General features: G+C 37.0%; 1 protein-coding gene across 2 annotated transcripts in view; it reads left to right on the top strand.

Moving 5' to 3' along the window:
- GATAd (GATA zinc finger-domain containing protein GATAd) overlaps positions 1–14,562 on the top strand; it is a 34,221-nt gene extending 19,659 nt beyond the window's left edge. Inside the window, exons 3-10 of one of the 2 annotated variants that reach the window (XM_089637981.1) lie at positions 699–1,478; positions 3,635–3,737; positions 4,131–4,249; positions 6,397–6,543; positions 10,549–10,702; positions 10,832–10,960; positions 11,924–12,084; positions 12,416–14,562. In XM_089637981.1, the coding sequence (XP_089494107.1) occupies positions 699–1,478; positions 3,635–3,737; positions 4,131–4,249; positions 6,397–6,543; positions 10,549–10,702; positions 10,832–10,960; positions 11,924–12,084; positions 12,416–12,511 (1,689 nt within the window). In that variant the 3' untranslated portion in view covers positions 12,512–14,562. Of the gene's footprint in view, positions 1–698; positions 1,479–3,634; positions 3,738–4,121; positions 4,250–6,396; positions 6,544–10,548; positions 10,703–10,831; positions 10,961–11,923; positions 12,085–12,415 lie in introns of both variants that reach the window. The other variant, XM_089637980.1, reaches the window with a different exon arrangement.
- The last annotated feature ends 4,023 nt before the right edge of the window (positions 14,563–18,585 follow it).

Below are 18,585 nucleotides of genomic sequence, written 5' to 3'. Positions count from 1 at the left end.
ATTGACAAATCATAGAAGAGGACGCTCACGCCGCCTCCTGGCGCTACTTGGTTTATGGTAAATTTAGTTAGATTTAATTTCACAACTTGACTTACTTTATTTAACCAGTGATTCCTGACATTTTTTTGAGTTAAAAATGAAAACGAAATTTTGATCTCCGGTGACTTTTTTGATGTTTTTTTCATAATTTTCAAATTTTTTAAATAAAAAAAAAATTCTTCCACATGTTGACACTGGTCACTTAACCGAATAACCACCCAACCCCCCACATCGACCCCAACCATCCAATTAGAGACCAAAATTCCAATTACATTTTTTACTCCAAGTAATGTCAGGGATCACTGGTTAAAGTAAGTCAAGTATGTTCCTTAACACCTGTACATATATGTGATGCACTAGTCAATCTTTTCTTCTTCTAATTGCCCTCTCCTCGGAATATTTTAATAATAATCCTATTCTATTTGAACTGAATTCTCGAATCCAGATAACGGCACTTGAGTCCTGTAAAAGGAATGTATAATAACATTGAAGCACACTGTCAAATTCCTTGTGTTGTTATTTAGCAGCTGACTGCATCATAAAAGAAAAAACTCCTACTAGGTATCATAATTATAAGTGATGGAGAATTTCGTTAGATATTATTGTACTTATGTATACTTGCTAATAGTTGTAAAGAATCTTCTTTGGCTTTGTTTTAGGATGTACTGCAGCAATCCACCACTACCTTGGAAGAACTGATCCCATCAATATCAGACAGTTCCAGAAGCATTATTAAGTATGAGGCCATGACAGACTGCGACCTGCCCGACTCCACCGAGGAAATGAAGAACATGGAGAGCCGGCAGGCCGCGGCCACCCTGCTGCAGATCAAGAACCACGACCCCAGCAAATTCACTGTGATAAAATCCGAAAATGAACCCCAAATCATATTCAACAGCGTCAGTGGCGTATTAATGGAAAGAGCCACCGAAAACCTCCACCGCAATCCAATGTTGGACATCTTATTCGATAAAGCCGTCTCCCAACGTCTCAGCGAAGAATCTCACATTAAATCCTCGCCCAAATCGCAAAACGATGAATACTATTACAACACAAATCAGTATAACGTAAGACCTGACGTACAGTTGGATCTCTCCGTGAGACATGATCCCAACCATTCCAACAAGCTACCAAATACTTATTTGTTAAGTAGACACAGCGAGGCTGAGAGAAACAGCGAAAAAGAAATGGATCTATCCACGAGTAAAAAGATCAAACTGGACATGGCGTTTGAGTCCAATTCTGCGGAAGAGGCTGACGAATCGGAGGGCGAACGATACAACGGGAACAGCCGGCAGATTGACCTGTCCGTGCGCTCCAACGAGAGGGAAGACGGTCAGAAGATGGCGGAGTGCGGAGATTTGTCAATACCTTACGATGAAGTCAGCCAAAGCAGCAGTGGTTCTGATCCAGAAAGACTTCAGATGGATATTGCCCAGGTATACTTATTAATCTAATCAATTGTAACATCTCATGTCTTTTACCAAATTTCTACACACTTTTACCAACAATTTCTCTGTCCACGTCATGTGACCACCTTTTTAGTTGGATTGCTTTCCAATCACTGATTTATCATATCTCTGAGAAGTTAGTATAGATGTGATGGCCTTCAAGCAATAGATTATAATTTCAATTAAATTTATATCAACAATCTTTTCAAGGGAAAGTTTTACTATTTTGTGCCAAAAGATAGTTGCTGAACTGTCGTCTGTAAGTGACGTTAGAGATGTGGATGGTCAATGCAGAATCGTTAAGCACTTGAGTGGCTGTTGATTGGCTACTTCAGATAGGCACGAGTATACTAATCACGTGGGACATATAAGTTAACCTCTTTTAATATAAGTGGATTAAGTATACCAGGGAACGTTTTTAAGTTCGCGGAGTGGGGGTAAGGAGTGGAAATAAAAATCCTAATTTATTTTTCCTTTTCAATATATTCACCAGCTACCCTAATACATTTTTCGGATCTGTTAATTAACTTATGTATACCCTCAAAAAAAAAAGATTTGTCTTTGTCTAAAAAATAAAACTTTGTCTTCACTTCTTCATCACTTTTTCCCACGAAGTTCTCTTTTCAAGTTTGGAAAAAGGTAATCACTGGGTGGAAAAAGGTAATCACTGGGAGCCAGGTCAGGACTGTAGGGTGGATGTGGCAACCATCTTCTGCAGGAATGCCATCGCAATGCGGCTCTTGTGAACAGGCGCATTGTCGTGCAGAAGGAGGACACCTTTGGTCAATTATCCCCTTCTCTTCTCCTTGATGGCTTCCTAATGGCTCTAGAATTGAAGCGTAGTAAACTCCGGTTATGAAAACACCTTTATCTTTGTAATAGATCAACAGGATTCCTTCTGAGTCCCAAAAGACTGTCGCCATGCTTTTTCCAGCCGATTGTGACACCTTAAACTTCTTGGGTGGTGGTGCTTTCTTGTGCCACTGCATAGAGTTCTGTTTAGACTCAGGTTCATAATGATGAACCCAAGTTTCATCACCAGTAACAATTTGAGCCAACACTCCATCTTTGTATTCCCTACAGAGGTCTAAAAATGCACGAGATCACTCCACGTGCTGTTGTGGAGGCGGCGTAAGCATTCTCAGCACCCATCTTGCCCTGACTTTAGTCATGCCAAGATGGTCGTGAAGAATTTTGAAAATGGTTTGTATCTGATACTCCAACCATTTCTGCAAGCTGTTTCTTCTTTAGTCGGGCATCTTCTATTATTAATATTTCGACTTTTTGAATAATTTCCGGAGTGGTCACCTCGATAGGCCTTCCTAGCCGTGGGTCGTCTTCAAGCGACTCCCTGCCTTCTTTAAAGAGGGTATGCCACTTGTAAACCATAGTTTTACTTGGACAAGAGTCCCCGTAAACGGATAACATCTCTTCCAGTATGATCTGAACTGATTTTCCTTGCTTGGTAAGGAATTTTATAACAGCGCAGAACTCGATTTTCTCCATATTCACAATTGTCCCCTTGATTGACTTGTTTGGTCGACGATAGCTCAAAGACTAATGACCTAATTTCGATAAAACCCGGTATTTATACTAATAATGAGTTGCTCAATTAGTACCTAATTCAGCAACACCCCCACTTATCACCTACCTACCCATTACGCGAACTTAATTACGCCCCCTCGTAGTTCCAGTGATTAGATTAGTGCTTCTAAGGTGTTGAAATCGAGCATTCCTGTGAGAACGAGGTTGAATATAGGAATCTACACTATCTGCCTTGTAGTTCCTTGTTAAGCTCAAACATGAGACTACTTATACACTTTAGTATAGTATTATTTATTATAACCATAACACCTAGATAAAAGACAATGATTGTTAATAGACAATAACTTTGTTAGTTTTGGGTTGCAATGTTTCTTCCCATATTGCCATAGTACCATTTCTAATATGTAATTTTTTCTCATTGCGACTGATGATATATAAGTTGCCACTATACCGGCTGTTATCGTTCTCGTCCACAGAGCACTTGTTCCAAGTCCTAACGAATCAGCGCCCCCGGATAGCCGAGCGGAGGCCGGGTGGTACATTTGTGTCATGTAGATATAATTGAATGTGACTGATAATATAATTAAATAACGTTTCAGTTGGAGGATGACAATGATGAGAACACCATGTCAGCCCCGGCGTCTCCTCAGGAAGAAGATGCCGAGAGGGACTCCATCTGGCAAGCGCTCCATCAACAAAATGGTGATTATATTTTCCAGTTAAAGGCAAATGGGAAGTTTTGGGCCCACCCCTCAATACAAATTATTATATACACATGGATAGGTATTTTAAGCAGAAAATAATATTATATAAGTTACTACTACGGCTTATCCTAAATGTCTCTCTGCCTGTTCGGAATTACACTGTCTTAGAGTTTATTTCAATTGCAATAATAATTTTGTCGATGAGAAACTGGTGAATCTACTTCACAACGCCGGGTACATGTCAGCTAGTTAATAATCTACTCCAAATGTGATGTAGATTCACCAGTTTCCCACTTTTACTATGAGTTTCTGGACACCGTGTATAGTGGCTCAAAAAATACACTAGAAAGTAAGCATTATTGATGATAAGCCTTTTTTTCAGGCATGGCAGGCGAGGCGACCCAACTGCTCCGACGGCTCATCAACTGCAAGAGGCTCGGCATGACAGTGTCTCCCGTGGCGCAGGGAGCCCTACACAACCGGACCAATGTCAATGGGTGCTCTTCACCTGTAAGTTATCAGGACTTGTCCAACTGATAGGTCTAGAATTGTAATGCACAGCTGTACTGTACAGGTGTGTTGCTGCCCGGATAACTCCAACCTAACCTCTGCCAGACCGTCCGAGTAGTGCAGAGTGGTTGGCTAGGTTAGGTGACTTGGCGTGGTTTTGGCGGCGGATGCGTCTTCCCACTCTCTCTCTCTCTCTAGATCCATTGGTCCGTCACCCCCAGATTCCTACCCACCATTCATTCCTTTTTCCTTCCCAGATACAACACAGAGAATATTGTCAAAGCCTGATATGGTTTTGGTAGAGTAAATGGGACATTCTTCAGGCCCCAGGTCTGTGAGGTATTATGGTGTGATAGTCGTAGGTGAAAATCAGGCAAAACGACAGTCTTCAACCAAGTGAGAATATAATTCCCCTTATTTAAATCTAACAGCCACATGGAAGAGTGCTAAAAGTACACGTGAAGCAAACGGCACATTGATTGGAATGTTGCAGGTTTCAATGTTGCTGCGATAGCTTAGTGGTTAGACTGGCGTTCAAATTTCTTGTACCCTTCTTTTGTAATAACTCTTGCTTTAATATTACTTTTATATGTATCATTCACATGTATTGGTCACTTACGTGACACACAGCTTGCGATTAGTTGCTGAAATGCGCGATCTCAAATTAGAGGTGGTGGACAATGTGTCCAAAAACTCCACATCCTTACCGTCACCAAAACTTGGCACGAGAACAGTGATTCGTACTCAATTAAGATAATCCGAGCTTTAGGGTATGTGGTGTTCGAAGAAGCCCGATCTAGTGCGGAGGAACCGTCAAACAATATTTTCACGTGAATCACGGGGGTGTCGCGATAATAGCCGACAAGGATTGCAGCTAATTGTTTTAGCTCCATTCCTAGTTCACATTTTTAATAAATCACTCAGCACTGGTGACTTTCCCGAACCACTCAAGTCAGCTGTAGTTACACCAATACTGAAAAAGTCACAACTAGACGCCGATAATTATCATCCCGTTTCAAACTTATCTTTCTTTTCAAAAATCCTGGAGAAAATTGCTGCTGCACAAATAACCAGTCACTTAAATTCAAATAAATTATTCGCAAATCGTCATCCTATATCTGACTAAATCTGGCATCCTATCTATCCAATCGCTGTCTAACTTCGCAACACTTTCTTCAGGGATCCGTTTTGGGTCCACTTCTCTTCATCCTTTTTACAAATGATGTCGCCAAAATAATAATCAAATGCATTGTACATATAGCTTTGTATTAGTGATCGACGAACCGGTGGATACAACAATTAATAACAGTTTGACTAGTCTATAGTTAGTAATAACATAGATCATTGTAGAAATGTATTATATAATTGTACAGCGCTCTTGAGGTGATTTTGCACAAAAACAGTGCTATACAAATCATCCAAATATTATTATTATACATGACCAATACATATTGGCCACCATGAAACAGGCAGTTGCCTATTATGCGATTCAATGTATCAATGTCTTGTAAATGTCTATTACGTGGCACTCCGCACTAGTAATGTAACCAATATACCGACATTTACATTCATAGATGCATGATTTCATTTACATTTCTTACGTTGCACTCCGCACTAGTAATGTAACCAATATACCGACATTTACATTCATACATGCATGATTTCATTTACATTTCTTACGTGGCACTCCGCACTAGTAATGTAACCAATATACCGACATTTACATTCATACATGCATGATTTCATTTACATTTCTTACGTTGCACTCCGCACTAGTAATGTAACCAATATACCGACATTTACATTCATATATGCATGATTTCATTTACATTTCTTACGTGGCACTCCGCACTAGTATCTTAACCAATATACCGACATTTACATTCATACATGCATGATTTCATTTACATTTGTTACGTTGCACTCCGCACTAGTATCTTAACCAATATACCGCTACATTCATACATGCATGTTTTCATTTTCATAATTATCATCACAAAAAGTGCCGAGATATATAGGAACGCGGTGAAAAGGATAAATTTAAACAATCGAGTATTTTTACAAAGATCTCTTTTGTAATTTATTTCAACTCAATGCCGTATTCGATTTTCCACAACTATTAATTTAATATCTCGTTACATTTGCAGGTGGGCTCCGTGGAGAGCGTGGGGCGCTCGGGGGGCAAGGCGGGGCGCAGGAAGCAGAGCTTCCCCTCGCGCGCTGCCGGGCCCCACTCGGCCCCATCAGAGCGAGAGCTGCAGTCCTGGAGACAGCGCTATCCTGCCACTGATCAGGTGAGTTATTGAATAAACCGGAAAATGATGATAACTCCTTTATGCAAAGAGATAATTATTAAATAACATATTATATAAGTGTATTATTTATTTGTTTTTTACTAAGCCAGATACTCATATTATTACGTCGTTCAATTCAATAGGTATGAGAACTTTGAATTTAATATTAATAACTAGCGCAAACCCATGATAAATCACGGGATATTATAATTGTAGGATTGTAAAACTGAAAGTATTTATAAAACAAATATTTGCCTCAGGATCATTTCATCCTTTACCCTTCGTGATTTTATCATTTTAACCTTCTAATGTTAGTAAACTTGAAAAATTACAACATCTGTCCAATGACATTTAAAAAACACAAGACACGTTAAATATAGTATCGCTTATGAAAAGATAGCCATTCAAAAAATGTCTATGAACGGTCCGCTAAAGTATGTGGCTGAAACTACGCTCGTTGTCTCAGTAACGTATCTTCACTCTATTAATACATTAAGTATGTGGCTGAAACCACACTCGCTGTCTCAGTACGTATCTTCACTCTATTAATACATTAAGTATGTGGCTGAAACCACACTCGCTGTCTCAGTACGTATCTTCACTCTATTAATACATTAAGTATGTGGCTGAAACCACACTCGCTGTCTCAGTACGTATCTTCACTCTATTAATACATTAAGTGTGTGGCTGAAACCACACTCGCTGTCTCAGTACGTATCTTCACTCTATTAATACATTAAGTGTGTGGCTGAAACCACACTCGCTGTCTCAGTACGTATCTTCACTCTATTAATACATTAAGTATGTGGCTGAAACCACACTCGCTGTCTCAGTACGTATCTTCACTCTATTAATACATTAAGTATGTGGCTGAAACCACACTCGCTGTCTCAGTACGTATCTTCACTCTATTAATACATTAAGTGTGTGGCTGAAACCACACTCGCTGTCTCAGTATGTATCTTCACTCTATTAATACATTAAGTATGTGGCTGAAACCACACTCGCTGTCTCAGTACGTATCTTCACTCTATTAATACATTAAGTATGTGGCTGAAACCACACTCGCTGTCTCAGTACGTATCTTCACTCTATTAATACATCTAAGAATCTGTCAAACATTTTGAAAGATATATACATATTACCGAATCCATAAAATAATTTTGGTACCTTAGTTGTCGCTTGTCTGATATGGATTGGCAGTTACACAGGAATATTTCACATTACTTACCATCTTACCCATGCACCAACATCGGAAGTTAGTATGTTTTATGCTTACACATATCGTCCCTTAGCTTACAACACCGCTCAAGTCGAAAATTGGCGGTTTTCACATTTTAATGCCGATAGATAGAGCTGCTCATTGCGCGTCTAACCATTGGTCACATGATATAGATTTCAGTCAATTAGAAGCCTTAATTCTAAAAGTAGTAACAGCGCGCAAGTCGGTTAGCCTCTCAACACCGCTCAAGTCGTTAGTCTGTCATACATTTCTCGTAAAAGTACTTCGCGCTCCGTGATTATTATATTTTTATGTGAGTTTTATCGCTGAAAGGTCTTTGCAAGATGTTTTAATAGAAGATTAAGAGGTTAGCTATATAATACAGTAATGTTTATTGATTATCACATAATATTCATATAGAAAGAAATCATTATTTAATATCTTCATTTACTTAAGCGGTGTTTACTAACCAGCTTTTTTAACTTGGGCGGTGTTTCAAAATGTATTTTATTTCTTTGAGGAAGCTCAATAATTGAAATACACTATGGATGGAGAAGAAATTGATTCATGGAGTTCAGGTGATGATGGTGTTTTGCAAGAAATCTAAACTCAGATCATGTGACAACATAACGAACAAAAGCGGCAATATTTATTTGAAAATTTCTGGAAGAACATGAACTGGCAGCAGCAAAGATCATTTATAACTTCTCATGTTAATAAAGTACCAAAGAAAATTACAAAAAATCCAGAAATCATCCAAAAGAACTGATAGTCGAACTTACGTTTTCACGATTGATAATGTACATCACCAAGTCTGTAAAAAAATGTTCTTGGCCACTCTTGCCATTAAAGATTCGTTTATAAGATATTGGCTGACAAAAACAGACTGTGCCATGCCTCCAGATTTGTCTACTTCAACCAGTAACCGCAGAAATCCAGAGAAAATTGAAGACCACAAATATGTTGAAAAGTTTTTAGCAGGTCTTCCAAAGATGCCATCGCATTACTGTCGTGCTAAAACATCACGAGAATACTAAGAACCAATTTTCTCGAACATGACACAGCTCTATCACACATATCAAGAGAATTGTGAGTTAGAGGGTAGAGAATGCCTTGGTCGTAAATTATTTGACAATTTATTATTTGAAACTCAATCTGAGCCTATTCTACCCGAAGAAAGATCAATGTAACGATTGTTGCAGTCATAAAACTGGAAACATTACGGATTAAGAATACGCACAACATGTTTTGAAGAAAGATCGAGCCAGGAGAGAGAAAGATACTGACAAAGATATTGCACAGTCCGGAGCTTGTCATGTATTCACACAGGATGTTGAATCGGTAAAATTGGCTCCGTATCTTCAAGCTAATGCAATTTATTATAAAACTAAATTATGCATCCATAATTTTAAATTATACAATTTAGCAACTAAAGAAGTAATGTGTTATTGGTTCGATGAATCAAATAGCACACTTGAAGCCTTTGTTTTTGCTTCATGCTTAGTAGACTATCTAGAGAAAGTTATGAGCCAGAAATTATTGCCTGTGATTTTATATTCCGATGGCTGTTGTGCTCAAAATCGCTATGTTACCTTAAGCAATGCTTTATTACGTTTAGCGATTGAAAAAAATATTGTAATTACTCAAAAGTACCTGGTAAAAGGCCATACCCACATGGAATGTGATTCCGTACACAGTGCAATAGAGTGTAAATTAAAAGGTAAAGAAATTTACCTTCCACAACAATACATGGCTATTACTAAAACCGCTAGGAGTGATCCTATGCCTTACGAAGCTCGTTATTTGGACTATACCTTTTTACCGACTTTTCGAAAGAATTAATTTATAAATCTATACGGCCTGGTAAAAAAGCAGGTGACCCAGCCGTCACAGATGTACGTATGCTAGAATACAGACCAAATGGCACAATTTAGTATAAAAATGGTTTTGATGACGAGCTTCAGCCGTTACCACATCGTCCCACGCCAATTAACAGCATTAAAAAAATAAATCACCTGCGGAAATTGTATGCAGCTAGAATACCAATTACAAATCGGAAGTATAAAGATTTGCAAGACCTAAAAATTGTATTACCATCTAGTTGCCACTCTTTTTATGATGACCTTCCGCACAGCAATCGCTAAAGACTGGAGATTTCGAGTATATTTTTTTTATTTTTATAATTTTATAACTATTATATCTTGTTTAGTTGGAGTTTATTAAAGACTATGTTTTAAATATTTTCCTGTTAAAATAAAAAATAATAATAATAATTGCACTTAGGTACGCTGTAAACGTTCATGTGTCACCAAATAACTTGCAATTGAGCAATTGATCTTATCTCAACAATGTTATTCTTAAGATTTAGGTTATAAATACCTATTTATAACGATTGTTAATTATTTTTGAAATATTTCTTGATAAAAACTTTTCTTTGTAAATCATCTTTTAATACCTTATTCCCTAACATTTCCGCAAGCAACACCGCCTAAATCTAATAAAATATCAGTCAACACAGCTCAAGTCATAAAATAAAAGTTAAAATAAAGTAAATTGTCAAAGTAAGTATAAATAATTATTTCTTAACCTCTAACTAGGGTATTTATTAAGTAATAACAGAAAAAATCCACCGATTTTTTAAAATAAACAGTTTTTTTCGTCTCCTGTAAAGTTGGTAAAAATGACTTATGCGGTGTTGTTAGCTAAGGGACGATATTAGAATTGCAAAAATTATAATTTTTCATCAATGTAACATGTGCTGATGTTTTGTTTGTGGTCTTCAGCAGTGCATAGAGTCTGTGATGGGTCCTGGCCCCCCCTCCCCTCCGGGTGCTCTGCCGCCCGCAGCGCTGCCCCCCGGCCACAAGCTGCGCGTGGACCTGGCCTGCAACAACTGCGGCACGCGCACTACCACCATCTGGCGGAGGGATGCTAACGGTAACACATTGTTTAGAAAGTCCATTTGTTACAGGAGAAGGTATAAAATTGTTAAGAATGGGTGTACCAACTCTTATGTATTGTATACTACTACATAGAGAGTACTCTAATTGATTGTGTGGATTGCAGGCGACATGGTGTGCAACGCCTGCGGTCTCTACTTCAAACTGCATGGAGTGGCGCGCCCCACGGCCATGCGGAGGGACACCATTCACACGCGCAGGCGGAGGCCCCGCGACTCCCTTAAACCTGGCCGAAGTAAGTACCGTCTGCTGCTTACCAGGGCTTCTATCACAACCACTGGCATTGTGAGATTCTGATAGCCATCACAATTATCTTGCAACAAAATGGTTTGGCAATATAAAGAGTGTTCAGTGATGCATATTGTGCAGAAATAATTTTCACATCACATTTGTTCGACCGGGTCGGTGGCTAAGTTGACATCGCGTTTGGTCCCACCCAGGCGTAGTGTGTTCAATTCCTTGGCTGGCTAAGTCCTCTATCACAAAACAAGCAACATTTTCCGCTTACTGTGATGGTAGTTAGAAATTTTCAAATATTGTGAGATTAATCGTAAATTGGGAATGTTTGTCTTTCTTTTTAAGAACAAGAAAAAAGAAAGATTCCAGATAAATTAAGCTGTTTTAGAACGCTTTTCATATTTTTGTTTCACAGAATTATTTCATTTTTTTTCAGGATCGTCTATGGTAAACTTTTGTATGAAAACTAAAAGCGTGGAGTTCTCCCTTTCTAACACTGTTTAAATCATATATCTCACTGTAATATGAACTTTTGTATGCAAACTGAAAGCGCGGAGTTCTCCCTTTCTAGAACTGTTAAAATCATATACATATCTCACCGTAATATTAACTTTTGTGTGCAAACTGGAAGCGTGGAGTTCTCCCTTTCTAGAACTGTTTAAATCATATACATATCTCACCGTAATATAAACTTTTGTGTGCAAACTGAAAGCGTGGAGTTCTCCCTTTCTAGAACTGTTTAAATCATATACATATCTCACCGTAATATAAACTTTTGTGTGCAAACTGAAAGCGTGGAGTTCTCCCTTTCTAAAACTGTTTAAATCATATATCTCACCGTAATATAAAATGAGATAACATGAATTTTAGGAGTCCTTATCAGGCTAGGAGAAATATCTCCCAAAATTGGGCTATGGGTTGAATTTAGTGTTTTTTACGCCTTATTACCATAATTTTGTAGAATCCAAGGGAGGGCGCTGTCGAGAGGAGGGTGGGGGAGGAGGTGGGGCGGTGGGGGGAGCGGTGGGGGCCACCACGGACATGCTGGCTGCCCTCCGTCGCACCATCCAGCCGCACCTCTTCATGGCGCTGCAGGCGCACCAGAGGTCCAACGCTCTCACTGTAAGTCATCTTATAACACATATTATCACCATGACCAATTCTGTCAATATCAATGCTGAGAGGATCGAATGTAAACTCAGAGCGGCAGAGCCAATGAAAGTTATGCATTTGGTGTGTAGGTAGAAAAAAAGGGCAAGACGCCGCTGTGCGCAGATGCGAGCACAGTACTAAAGAGAAAGGCAAGACGCCGCTGTGCGCAGATGCGAGCACAGTACTAAAGAGAAAGGCAAGACGCCGCTGTGCGCAGATGCGAGCACAGTACTAAAGAAAAAGTTTGATGTTCTGTTTTGTGGTGGAAGCAATTTGTCTGACCCGGCTTGTTTGTGTTTAGATGTCCCCGGTCCTACAGATGGAGGGGGTGGATTGCGAGGACGGGCCTCTGAACCTGGTGGCGTCGCACCTGACGGCCGCCGAGGAGACTCGCTGAATCCACCACAATATATATTTTTGTACGGCAATACCAATCTCATACTCAGGATGTCATCCATCATCATCATCATAATATTCTCCACTGTATTTGGTCAAAAGCACTATTTATGTAAGTTTATTCCCAGTGTCATACCAGCTCTGTTAATACTCATTGGTCAATACTCATTCAGTTAATTAATCACGCTCCCTATCGCGTCTACTGCGGCCAGTGCTAACGTTACGTTAGGAGTCACCCTCGTTTATTGATATTATATATATATTTCACTTAAGGTGGATCTACTTATTATCCACTAATGAAAAACCCCATGTACCTTTGAACCATGTATTTAAATTATAAGTATTATTTCATTTGTTGACGCGCATTCAGCATTGAACATAAAATATATGTTTTAAGTATTTTTACAAAATGACAACACTAATGATTATTATTTGCGTTTTTAACCTAAATAACCTGTTAATGTTTGTAAGATTTGTTTGCAACAATTCAGACAAGTAATTCCTTTTTTGAGGTTAGTTCTGAGTTTGTTTGTTATCGGAGTACCCCGGGGCTTGCATAAAAACAAAGGAGGTTGTATTTATTATGTAAGCAAATTGATTGAAACATCTTGCAATAACTATTTGGGACCAATACAAAAAGTGTTGCTCTTTGTTGATGAACAGTATTTTCAAAAAGTACTAAATTAATATGCGAGTCTAATTTGTGTATTGTTGTGAGCAAATTTTTAAGTATTGGAGAAAAGTATTGTAGATTTCGTTGATAATTTTTTTAATCTTTGTGCATTTTTTGTTTGTGGTTGTAAAATCTACTCTGTTCCGAATATATCTAATTATTTTTGAAGGAGAATTCAGTAAAAAAATATAAAAGCATTATTATTATTCCGTAAAGGCTATGTTTAAGGCGGTAGAAAGTGAGTAGTATTAGGTGGTGATAATTAAAGATCAAATAATAACCATCTTTTCTGTGTCAGTACATTATATTTAATAGAGAAGCATAAGCATTACATACGTAAAGGTATATGTCCCCTAATTATATCATTGTATTTTATAATTTAACCATTATATTTATTGACTATTCAATTTGACACCAATTATTAACCATAGTATTTAACAATATGTTTTTTATTGCCCCATGCATCATTCTATTGGGTTCTAAATGCAAAAATATTGTAGGCACTTAAAAGTAGATTTTATAATGTTTTACAATTTGTAATAAGTGGCCTATTTATTTGAAAATATCATTTTTGCATTGTGGTGTTAAAAAACACATTAGCATAATATTTGGCATTTAGGGCTCGACAAAAATAAACAGATATTCATGAACACGGACGGTTTTATATCTTGCCTTTACACAATGATATTAAAATATAATTATTAGTTTTGTTGCTTTTTATTGTGATTTTGTTATATGTTTTGACAGAACAGTAATCTAATGAAATATTGTGGAAAAGAGACTGGAAAAGGCATTATTCAGATTTTAGACTTTATATAATCCTGAATGGAAATAATAATATAGAGTTATATTATATAATAGGTAGTGTGTTACCTTATGGTTGTGTTTCATGTTTTTTTCTTTATACATTGAAATTTCTGTCAAGAACAAAAAGCAATTTAGTATTTCCTTAATATTCGAGAGCAATAAAACATTAGCGTAAGTTGAATTGTATTGTGTGTGTATGTATGTATGTACGCATGTACGCATGTACGGTGAGTTCCGGGTGGCGGACAGGAAATTTGAAGTAAACGTGTATTACAAAGTAAGCACGGAAGGGAGTGAGTGCTTCGTTTGCTAAATATAAGCTTAAATAACATAGTATTTTGTTTATAATATTATTTAACAATTTTTTTTCACAAAGGCCACGTATTTGTTGTAACTCTTAGTAGTATTTTTATAGGTATTTAATAGTATAAACCAAAAATATTTTGAAAACTATTTTTTTCTCTCTATTATATATAAAAACCTAACACTGGGTCGTTTCACAAACATTTTTGCTATTAATTTTCAGTATTAGAATAAGGAAAAATGCAACAAAAAGTCCAATCAGTAGAGAAATCTCAGCTGTAAAACAATATGTACCAGTTTAATAATAGTAAATATGATTTATAACAATCTGTTTGGATTTGTCTGTAACGCAACCCGTTCATTGATCTGATTCTATTCTATTCTGTTTCTTTCTTCTCAGTGCAAATACAAAACTACATTAACTAAATATTCTGTACCTACCTAGCGTTAATATTATTTATTTAAAGCTGCATTATTTTATCCAAAGATTTCAGAATTAGAATTCATTTCATATATAAACAAGAATAGAAAGGAATAAATTCATGACAAAGTATTGTTATATTTTGGGAGTAATAAAGGGACCTTTTAATTGAATATAAATAATGAGAGGAAAAGCTATTGATAATGCATCTTATTATTGTTATTAACTGTTGCAATGTTTAATTTGATGTTCCCAAACAAGAGGAAATCACCCAAAAGTATATTACATATTCACAATTAATGCAGTTCATAATTGAATAGGCCACAAATAATGAAATAAGGTGAGATTAGTGATTAAATCAAGTTGACTGTAATAACTTGAGCAAAGGAAATGTCTGTATAATTTGACATGAATCTCAGGTATAATAGAATGGGCACTCTGAACTAGAATCCTTCTTGAAGAGTTTGGCTATTTCCATATCTTCATACAGACAAATGGCCGTGTCCACCAAAGTATTATGTTATCTATTAAATTGCTCTCTTTGGAGTCTTTAAAATATATATAAATCTCATGACATTATTATTACGCTCTCTTTACACATTAACATTTTGTATTTTATTGAAACACTAAGTTATATAATATCCATGATTGCATTTTTGCTACCATCAAATCTCTCCCTATTTAATATTTTTGATGAAAGTTGTTTTAATTTTGTTGGAACAATTGGCATTTAGGTACAATGTACTGGTTTAAATTAAGTTAAATGTATGATAGGTTACCCTCGGTATACGGTTTTGTGTCAGTAAAGGTTTCTTTGAAAGGCCAGTTTGCCAATTTGCCGTGGGAGATGTGGCGATGGCAACGTGTGATGCTCGCCAGTTTCCGGTTGGACGTGGCGTTGAATTCTTGTGTATTTTAAAGTGATGTTTATTGGCACTAATAAAGTAGGTTGAACAAATGTGAAAATTTTACTAAAAACGAACAATCAGTATTTTTTATACATGTATGTATCGAGTTATTATATTGTGTAAGGCTTTTTATAATTCGATTATTTTAATATTTAACAGTATTTTTTGGACATTATATTTCTCCTAGATTTAATATGTGTATCATTAATCTTATTGGATTAGTTACAGATGTTGTGCAGCATTATTGTTTAATTTATGTTTAGTCCGTTTCAATACTAATTTATTTATGATTTGTGTGATGACATTAACATTTACAGAATGGTCATATTTTATACAATGAATAACAAAGAAGCCTAGTAAAGTAATATGTAGGTATGTATTACAAAGAATATAGTACATATTTAGTTTGTAAAGACTTTGCTTGCACCTCTCCTTTGAAATGAGCCGAACCCTGAAATGAGTCTGTTAACCTAGCCTTAGGAAACCCCGATTAACAAACAATCAGTATATAATATACTACTAATAGTCTTCTGCTGACAACACAAACCTACTACTACCTACCTACTCTGTAACAAGTCTTTGTAGTGCCTTGGCTTTCTCTGATTAATGTCTCCCCGTGTGCTTGTTTCATTTGAAGATGTGGATGAAGAAGATTGCCTTAACGAATGCGAGGAAGGTGAGATAAGCAATAGAACACGGAACTTGATAATATGATATACTAAAGCTTTACTACTTTAAGCTTCATGACTGACTTCTCATCATTGTATTATTATCTTATCACAAGAATCTCTTAGATACGCAGCCAGTATGTTTTTCTTTAATTTATTTTTGAGATTAAGACGAGCAACTCTATGCTTGTAAATTTGAGATGTTTTGGTAAAATTTTTATTCCAGTGAAGACATCGTTTGTACCGGTGATCTCACAACTTACTTACGCAGGGATGGATACTTAAACTAACTTAAAATTGGCTATGTAGTGATTAGAGTATTTTTTTACAAATAAATTGTAGCAGCTACTATAACAACCTTGTGTTTTATTGCGACCTTTCGATCATCAATCAGCTTCCCCGATGAACCTGTGTAATACATAGTGTGCTGAGAGGTACTACAGGTACTGTAGGGGCACCTCTTCCTTAGGCAAAAGGAACTGGTGGAAGGTGACAGCAGGTGTGGAGATATTTCCTACAGGCGACCTGGCTCCATAAGGTCAGTAACTTGTTCATCATTCCCGAGAACAACTGCAGATCGCAAACAAACAAACAAACAGTTTTTACACTCCTAATATCCAAAAAAGTGGTTTGATTATATTCACCAAACTGACATACAGATTTGGATAAGTTCTGTACCTCGGAAGTCAAAGGTCGGTTGTCCAGTTTTTCGTGAAAATGAGTTATGTATGAGACCTTTATAGTTTTTTCAGTATCCACACAGAGTTATAAAGACGGTTGTCCTACGACAATGTGAAACTAAGTTAGGTCAACATAAAAGGTATCGTATCCCCACAATGTTGTAAGGAAAATTTTTACTAAAAATGTGACAATCGACCTTAGACTTCTGAGGTACAGAGTTATTAGGTACTATCATTATAGCAAGTAGCGGTGAGTTGTGCATGAATGAGCCGCACAATTGAGGTAGCACTTATGATGAGCCGTATTCTTGCCACTCCCGGTAAATCTTTTTTAACAGGAGATATTTTAGAAAAATGGCCCCATTAAAATTATCTAAGTATTAATTGATATTACATACTCAGAGACGTAAACAGCATCTGACAGTCCAACATCTGGACTTGGACATATGTACCTGTACTTACTAACTACCAAAGCATCTTATTTTTAATTGGTATGAGGTGGCGTACCGGCACTAGGAGTCGTACAATCATTTATACGCTTACGCTGGGGAGCTGGGAGTCGTATCGGGAGAGCCGCATCGGATGAGCACAGTACGCTCATATGCTCTGAGCTGACGGCTTCCGTTCAATCAAGTCGACTCTGAGTCGTACGAAATTATTGAGCTGGTGCCGTGGCTCCTACTCTTAATAAAATGAGTCATGACTCGTCGCTATCAGCAAAGGATCTGAAAAGCTGTGTTATTTTTCAGTAAAAGCGGTTACTGCGAACAATTGCAAAAATTTTTATTTTACAAAATCGAACTATTATTGAGACAGCATTTGGCGTTTTTAATGTGAGGTTAGCTGTGTGATATTTTATGGTGAAAAATATGAAAATTATTTGCCCAAAAATTGCAAATATTGCATAATTTGCATGAAAAGTCTAAATTCATATAAAAATTACATATTTCCTATTTAAAATTCTCGTAATTTTCAGATCTTTCATTCAAATGTTTTAAGGGACTGGGACACGGGCAAGCGGCTTGATCGCAAGCACGTAGTTTTTTGTCTATGGCACTTTGTGACAAGCATTTTGACCGTGTACCAAAGCTGGCTTGCAAGCATTGCGCAATACTACGTGCTGGCGGCGGGGCTTGATGCGAATTTATATTTTTGTGGGAATAGACAAACGAAAATAGACAAATAAATATCACGTATCATAAACAATGACACTTTTGACAGTCGCGAGTCGCGAAATGACAGGAAGGCATAGAAGTACATATACATAGATGCATAAATAAACCAATAAAATTTTGACCACCATGAAATCACAGGAAGGCGTGGCCATGCTTGACGGAGAGGCTTGATGCGGGCTGGCAAGCCGCTAAGCATAGACAATAATAGACAACAATAGACAAAAAAACTACGTGCTTGCAATCAAGCCGCTTGCCCGTGTCCCAGTCCCTTAAGGGAATGACAAATCAAAAACAATCATTGGCCGCTTGAGAATTTCTTTTGGTATTCTTGTATTTCTGTGTTATCGCATTTGCAAGATTTTCAGGTGTCATTATTAGGTCTTCAAATATTAAAGGGTATGTATGACTGAAACAAATTTATAAAATATATTTTCATTTAA

This window comes from Hesperophylax consimilis, chromosome 12 (genome assembly GCF_061612785.1).
Source record: "Hesperophylax consimilis isolate HC1 chromosome 12, BYU_Hcon_1.0, whole genome shotgun sequence".
Lineage (NCBI taxonomy): Eukaryota > Metazoa > Arthropoda > Insecta > Trichoptera > Limnephilidae > Hesperophylax > Hesperophylax consimilis.
This window is presented reverse-complemented; position numbering and strand designations above follow the sequence as displayed.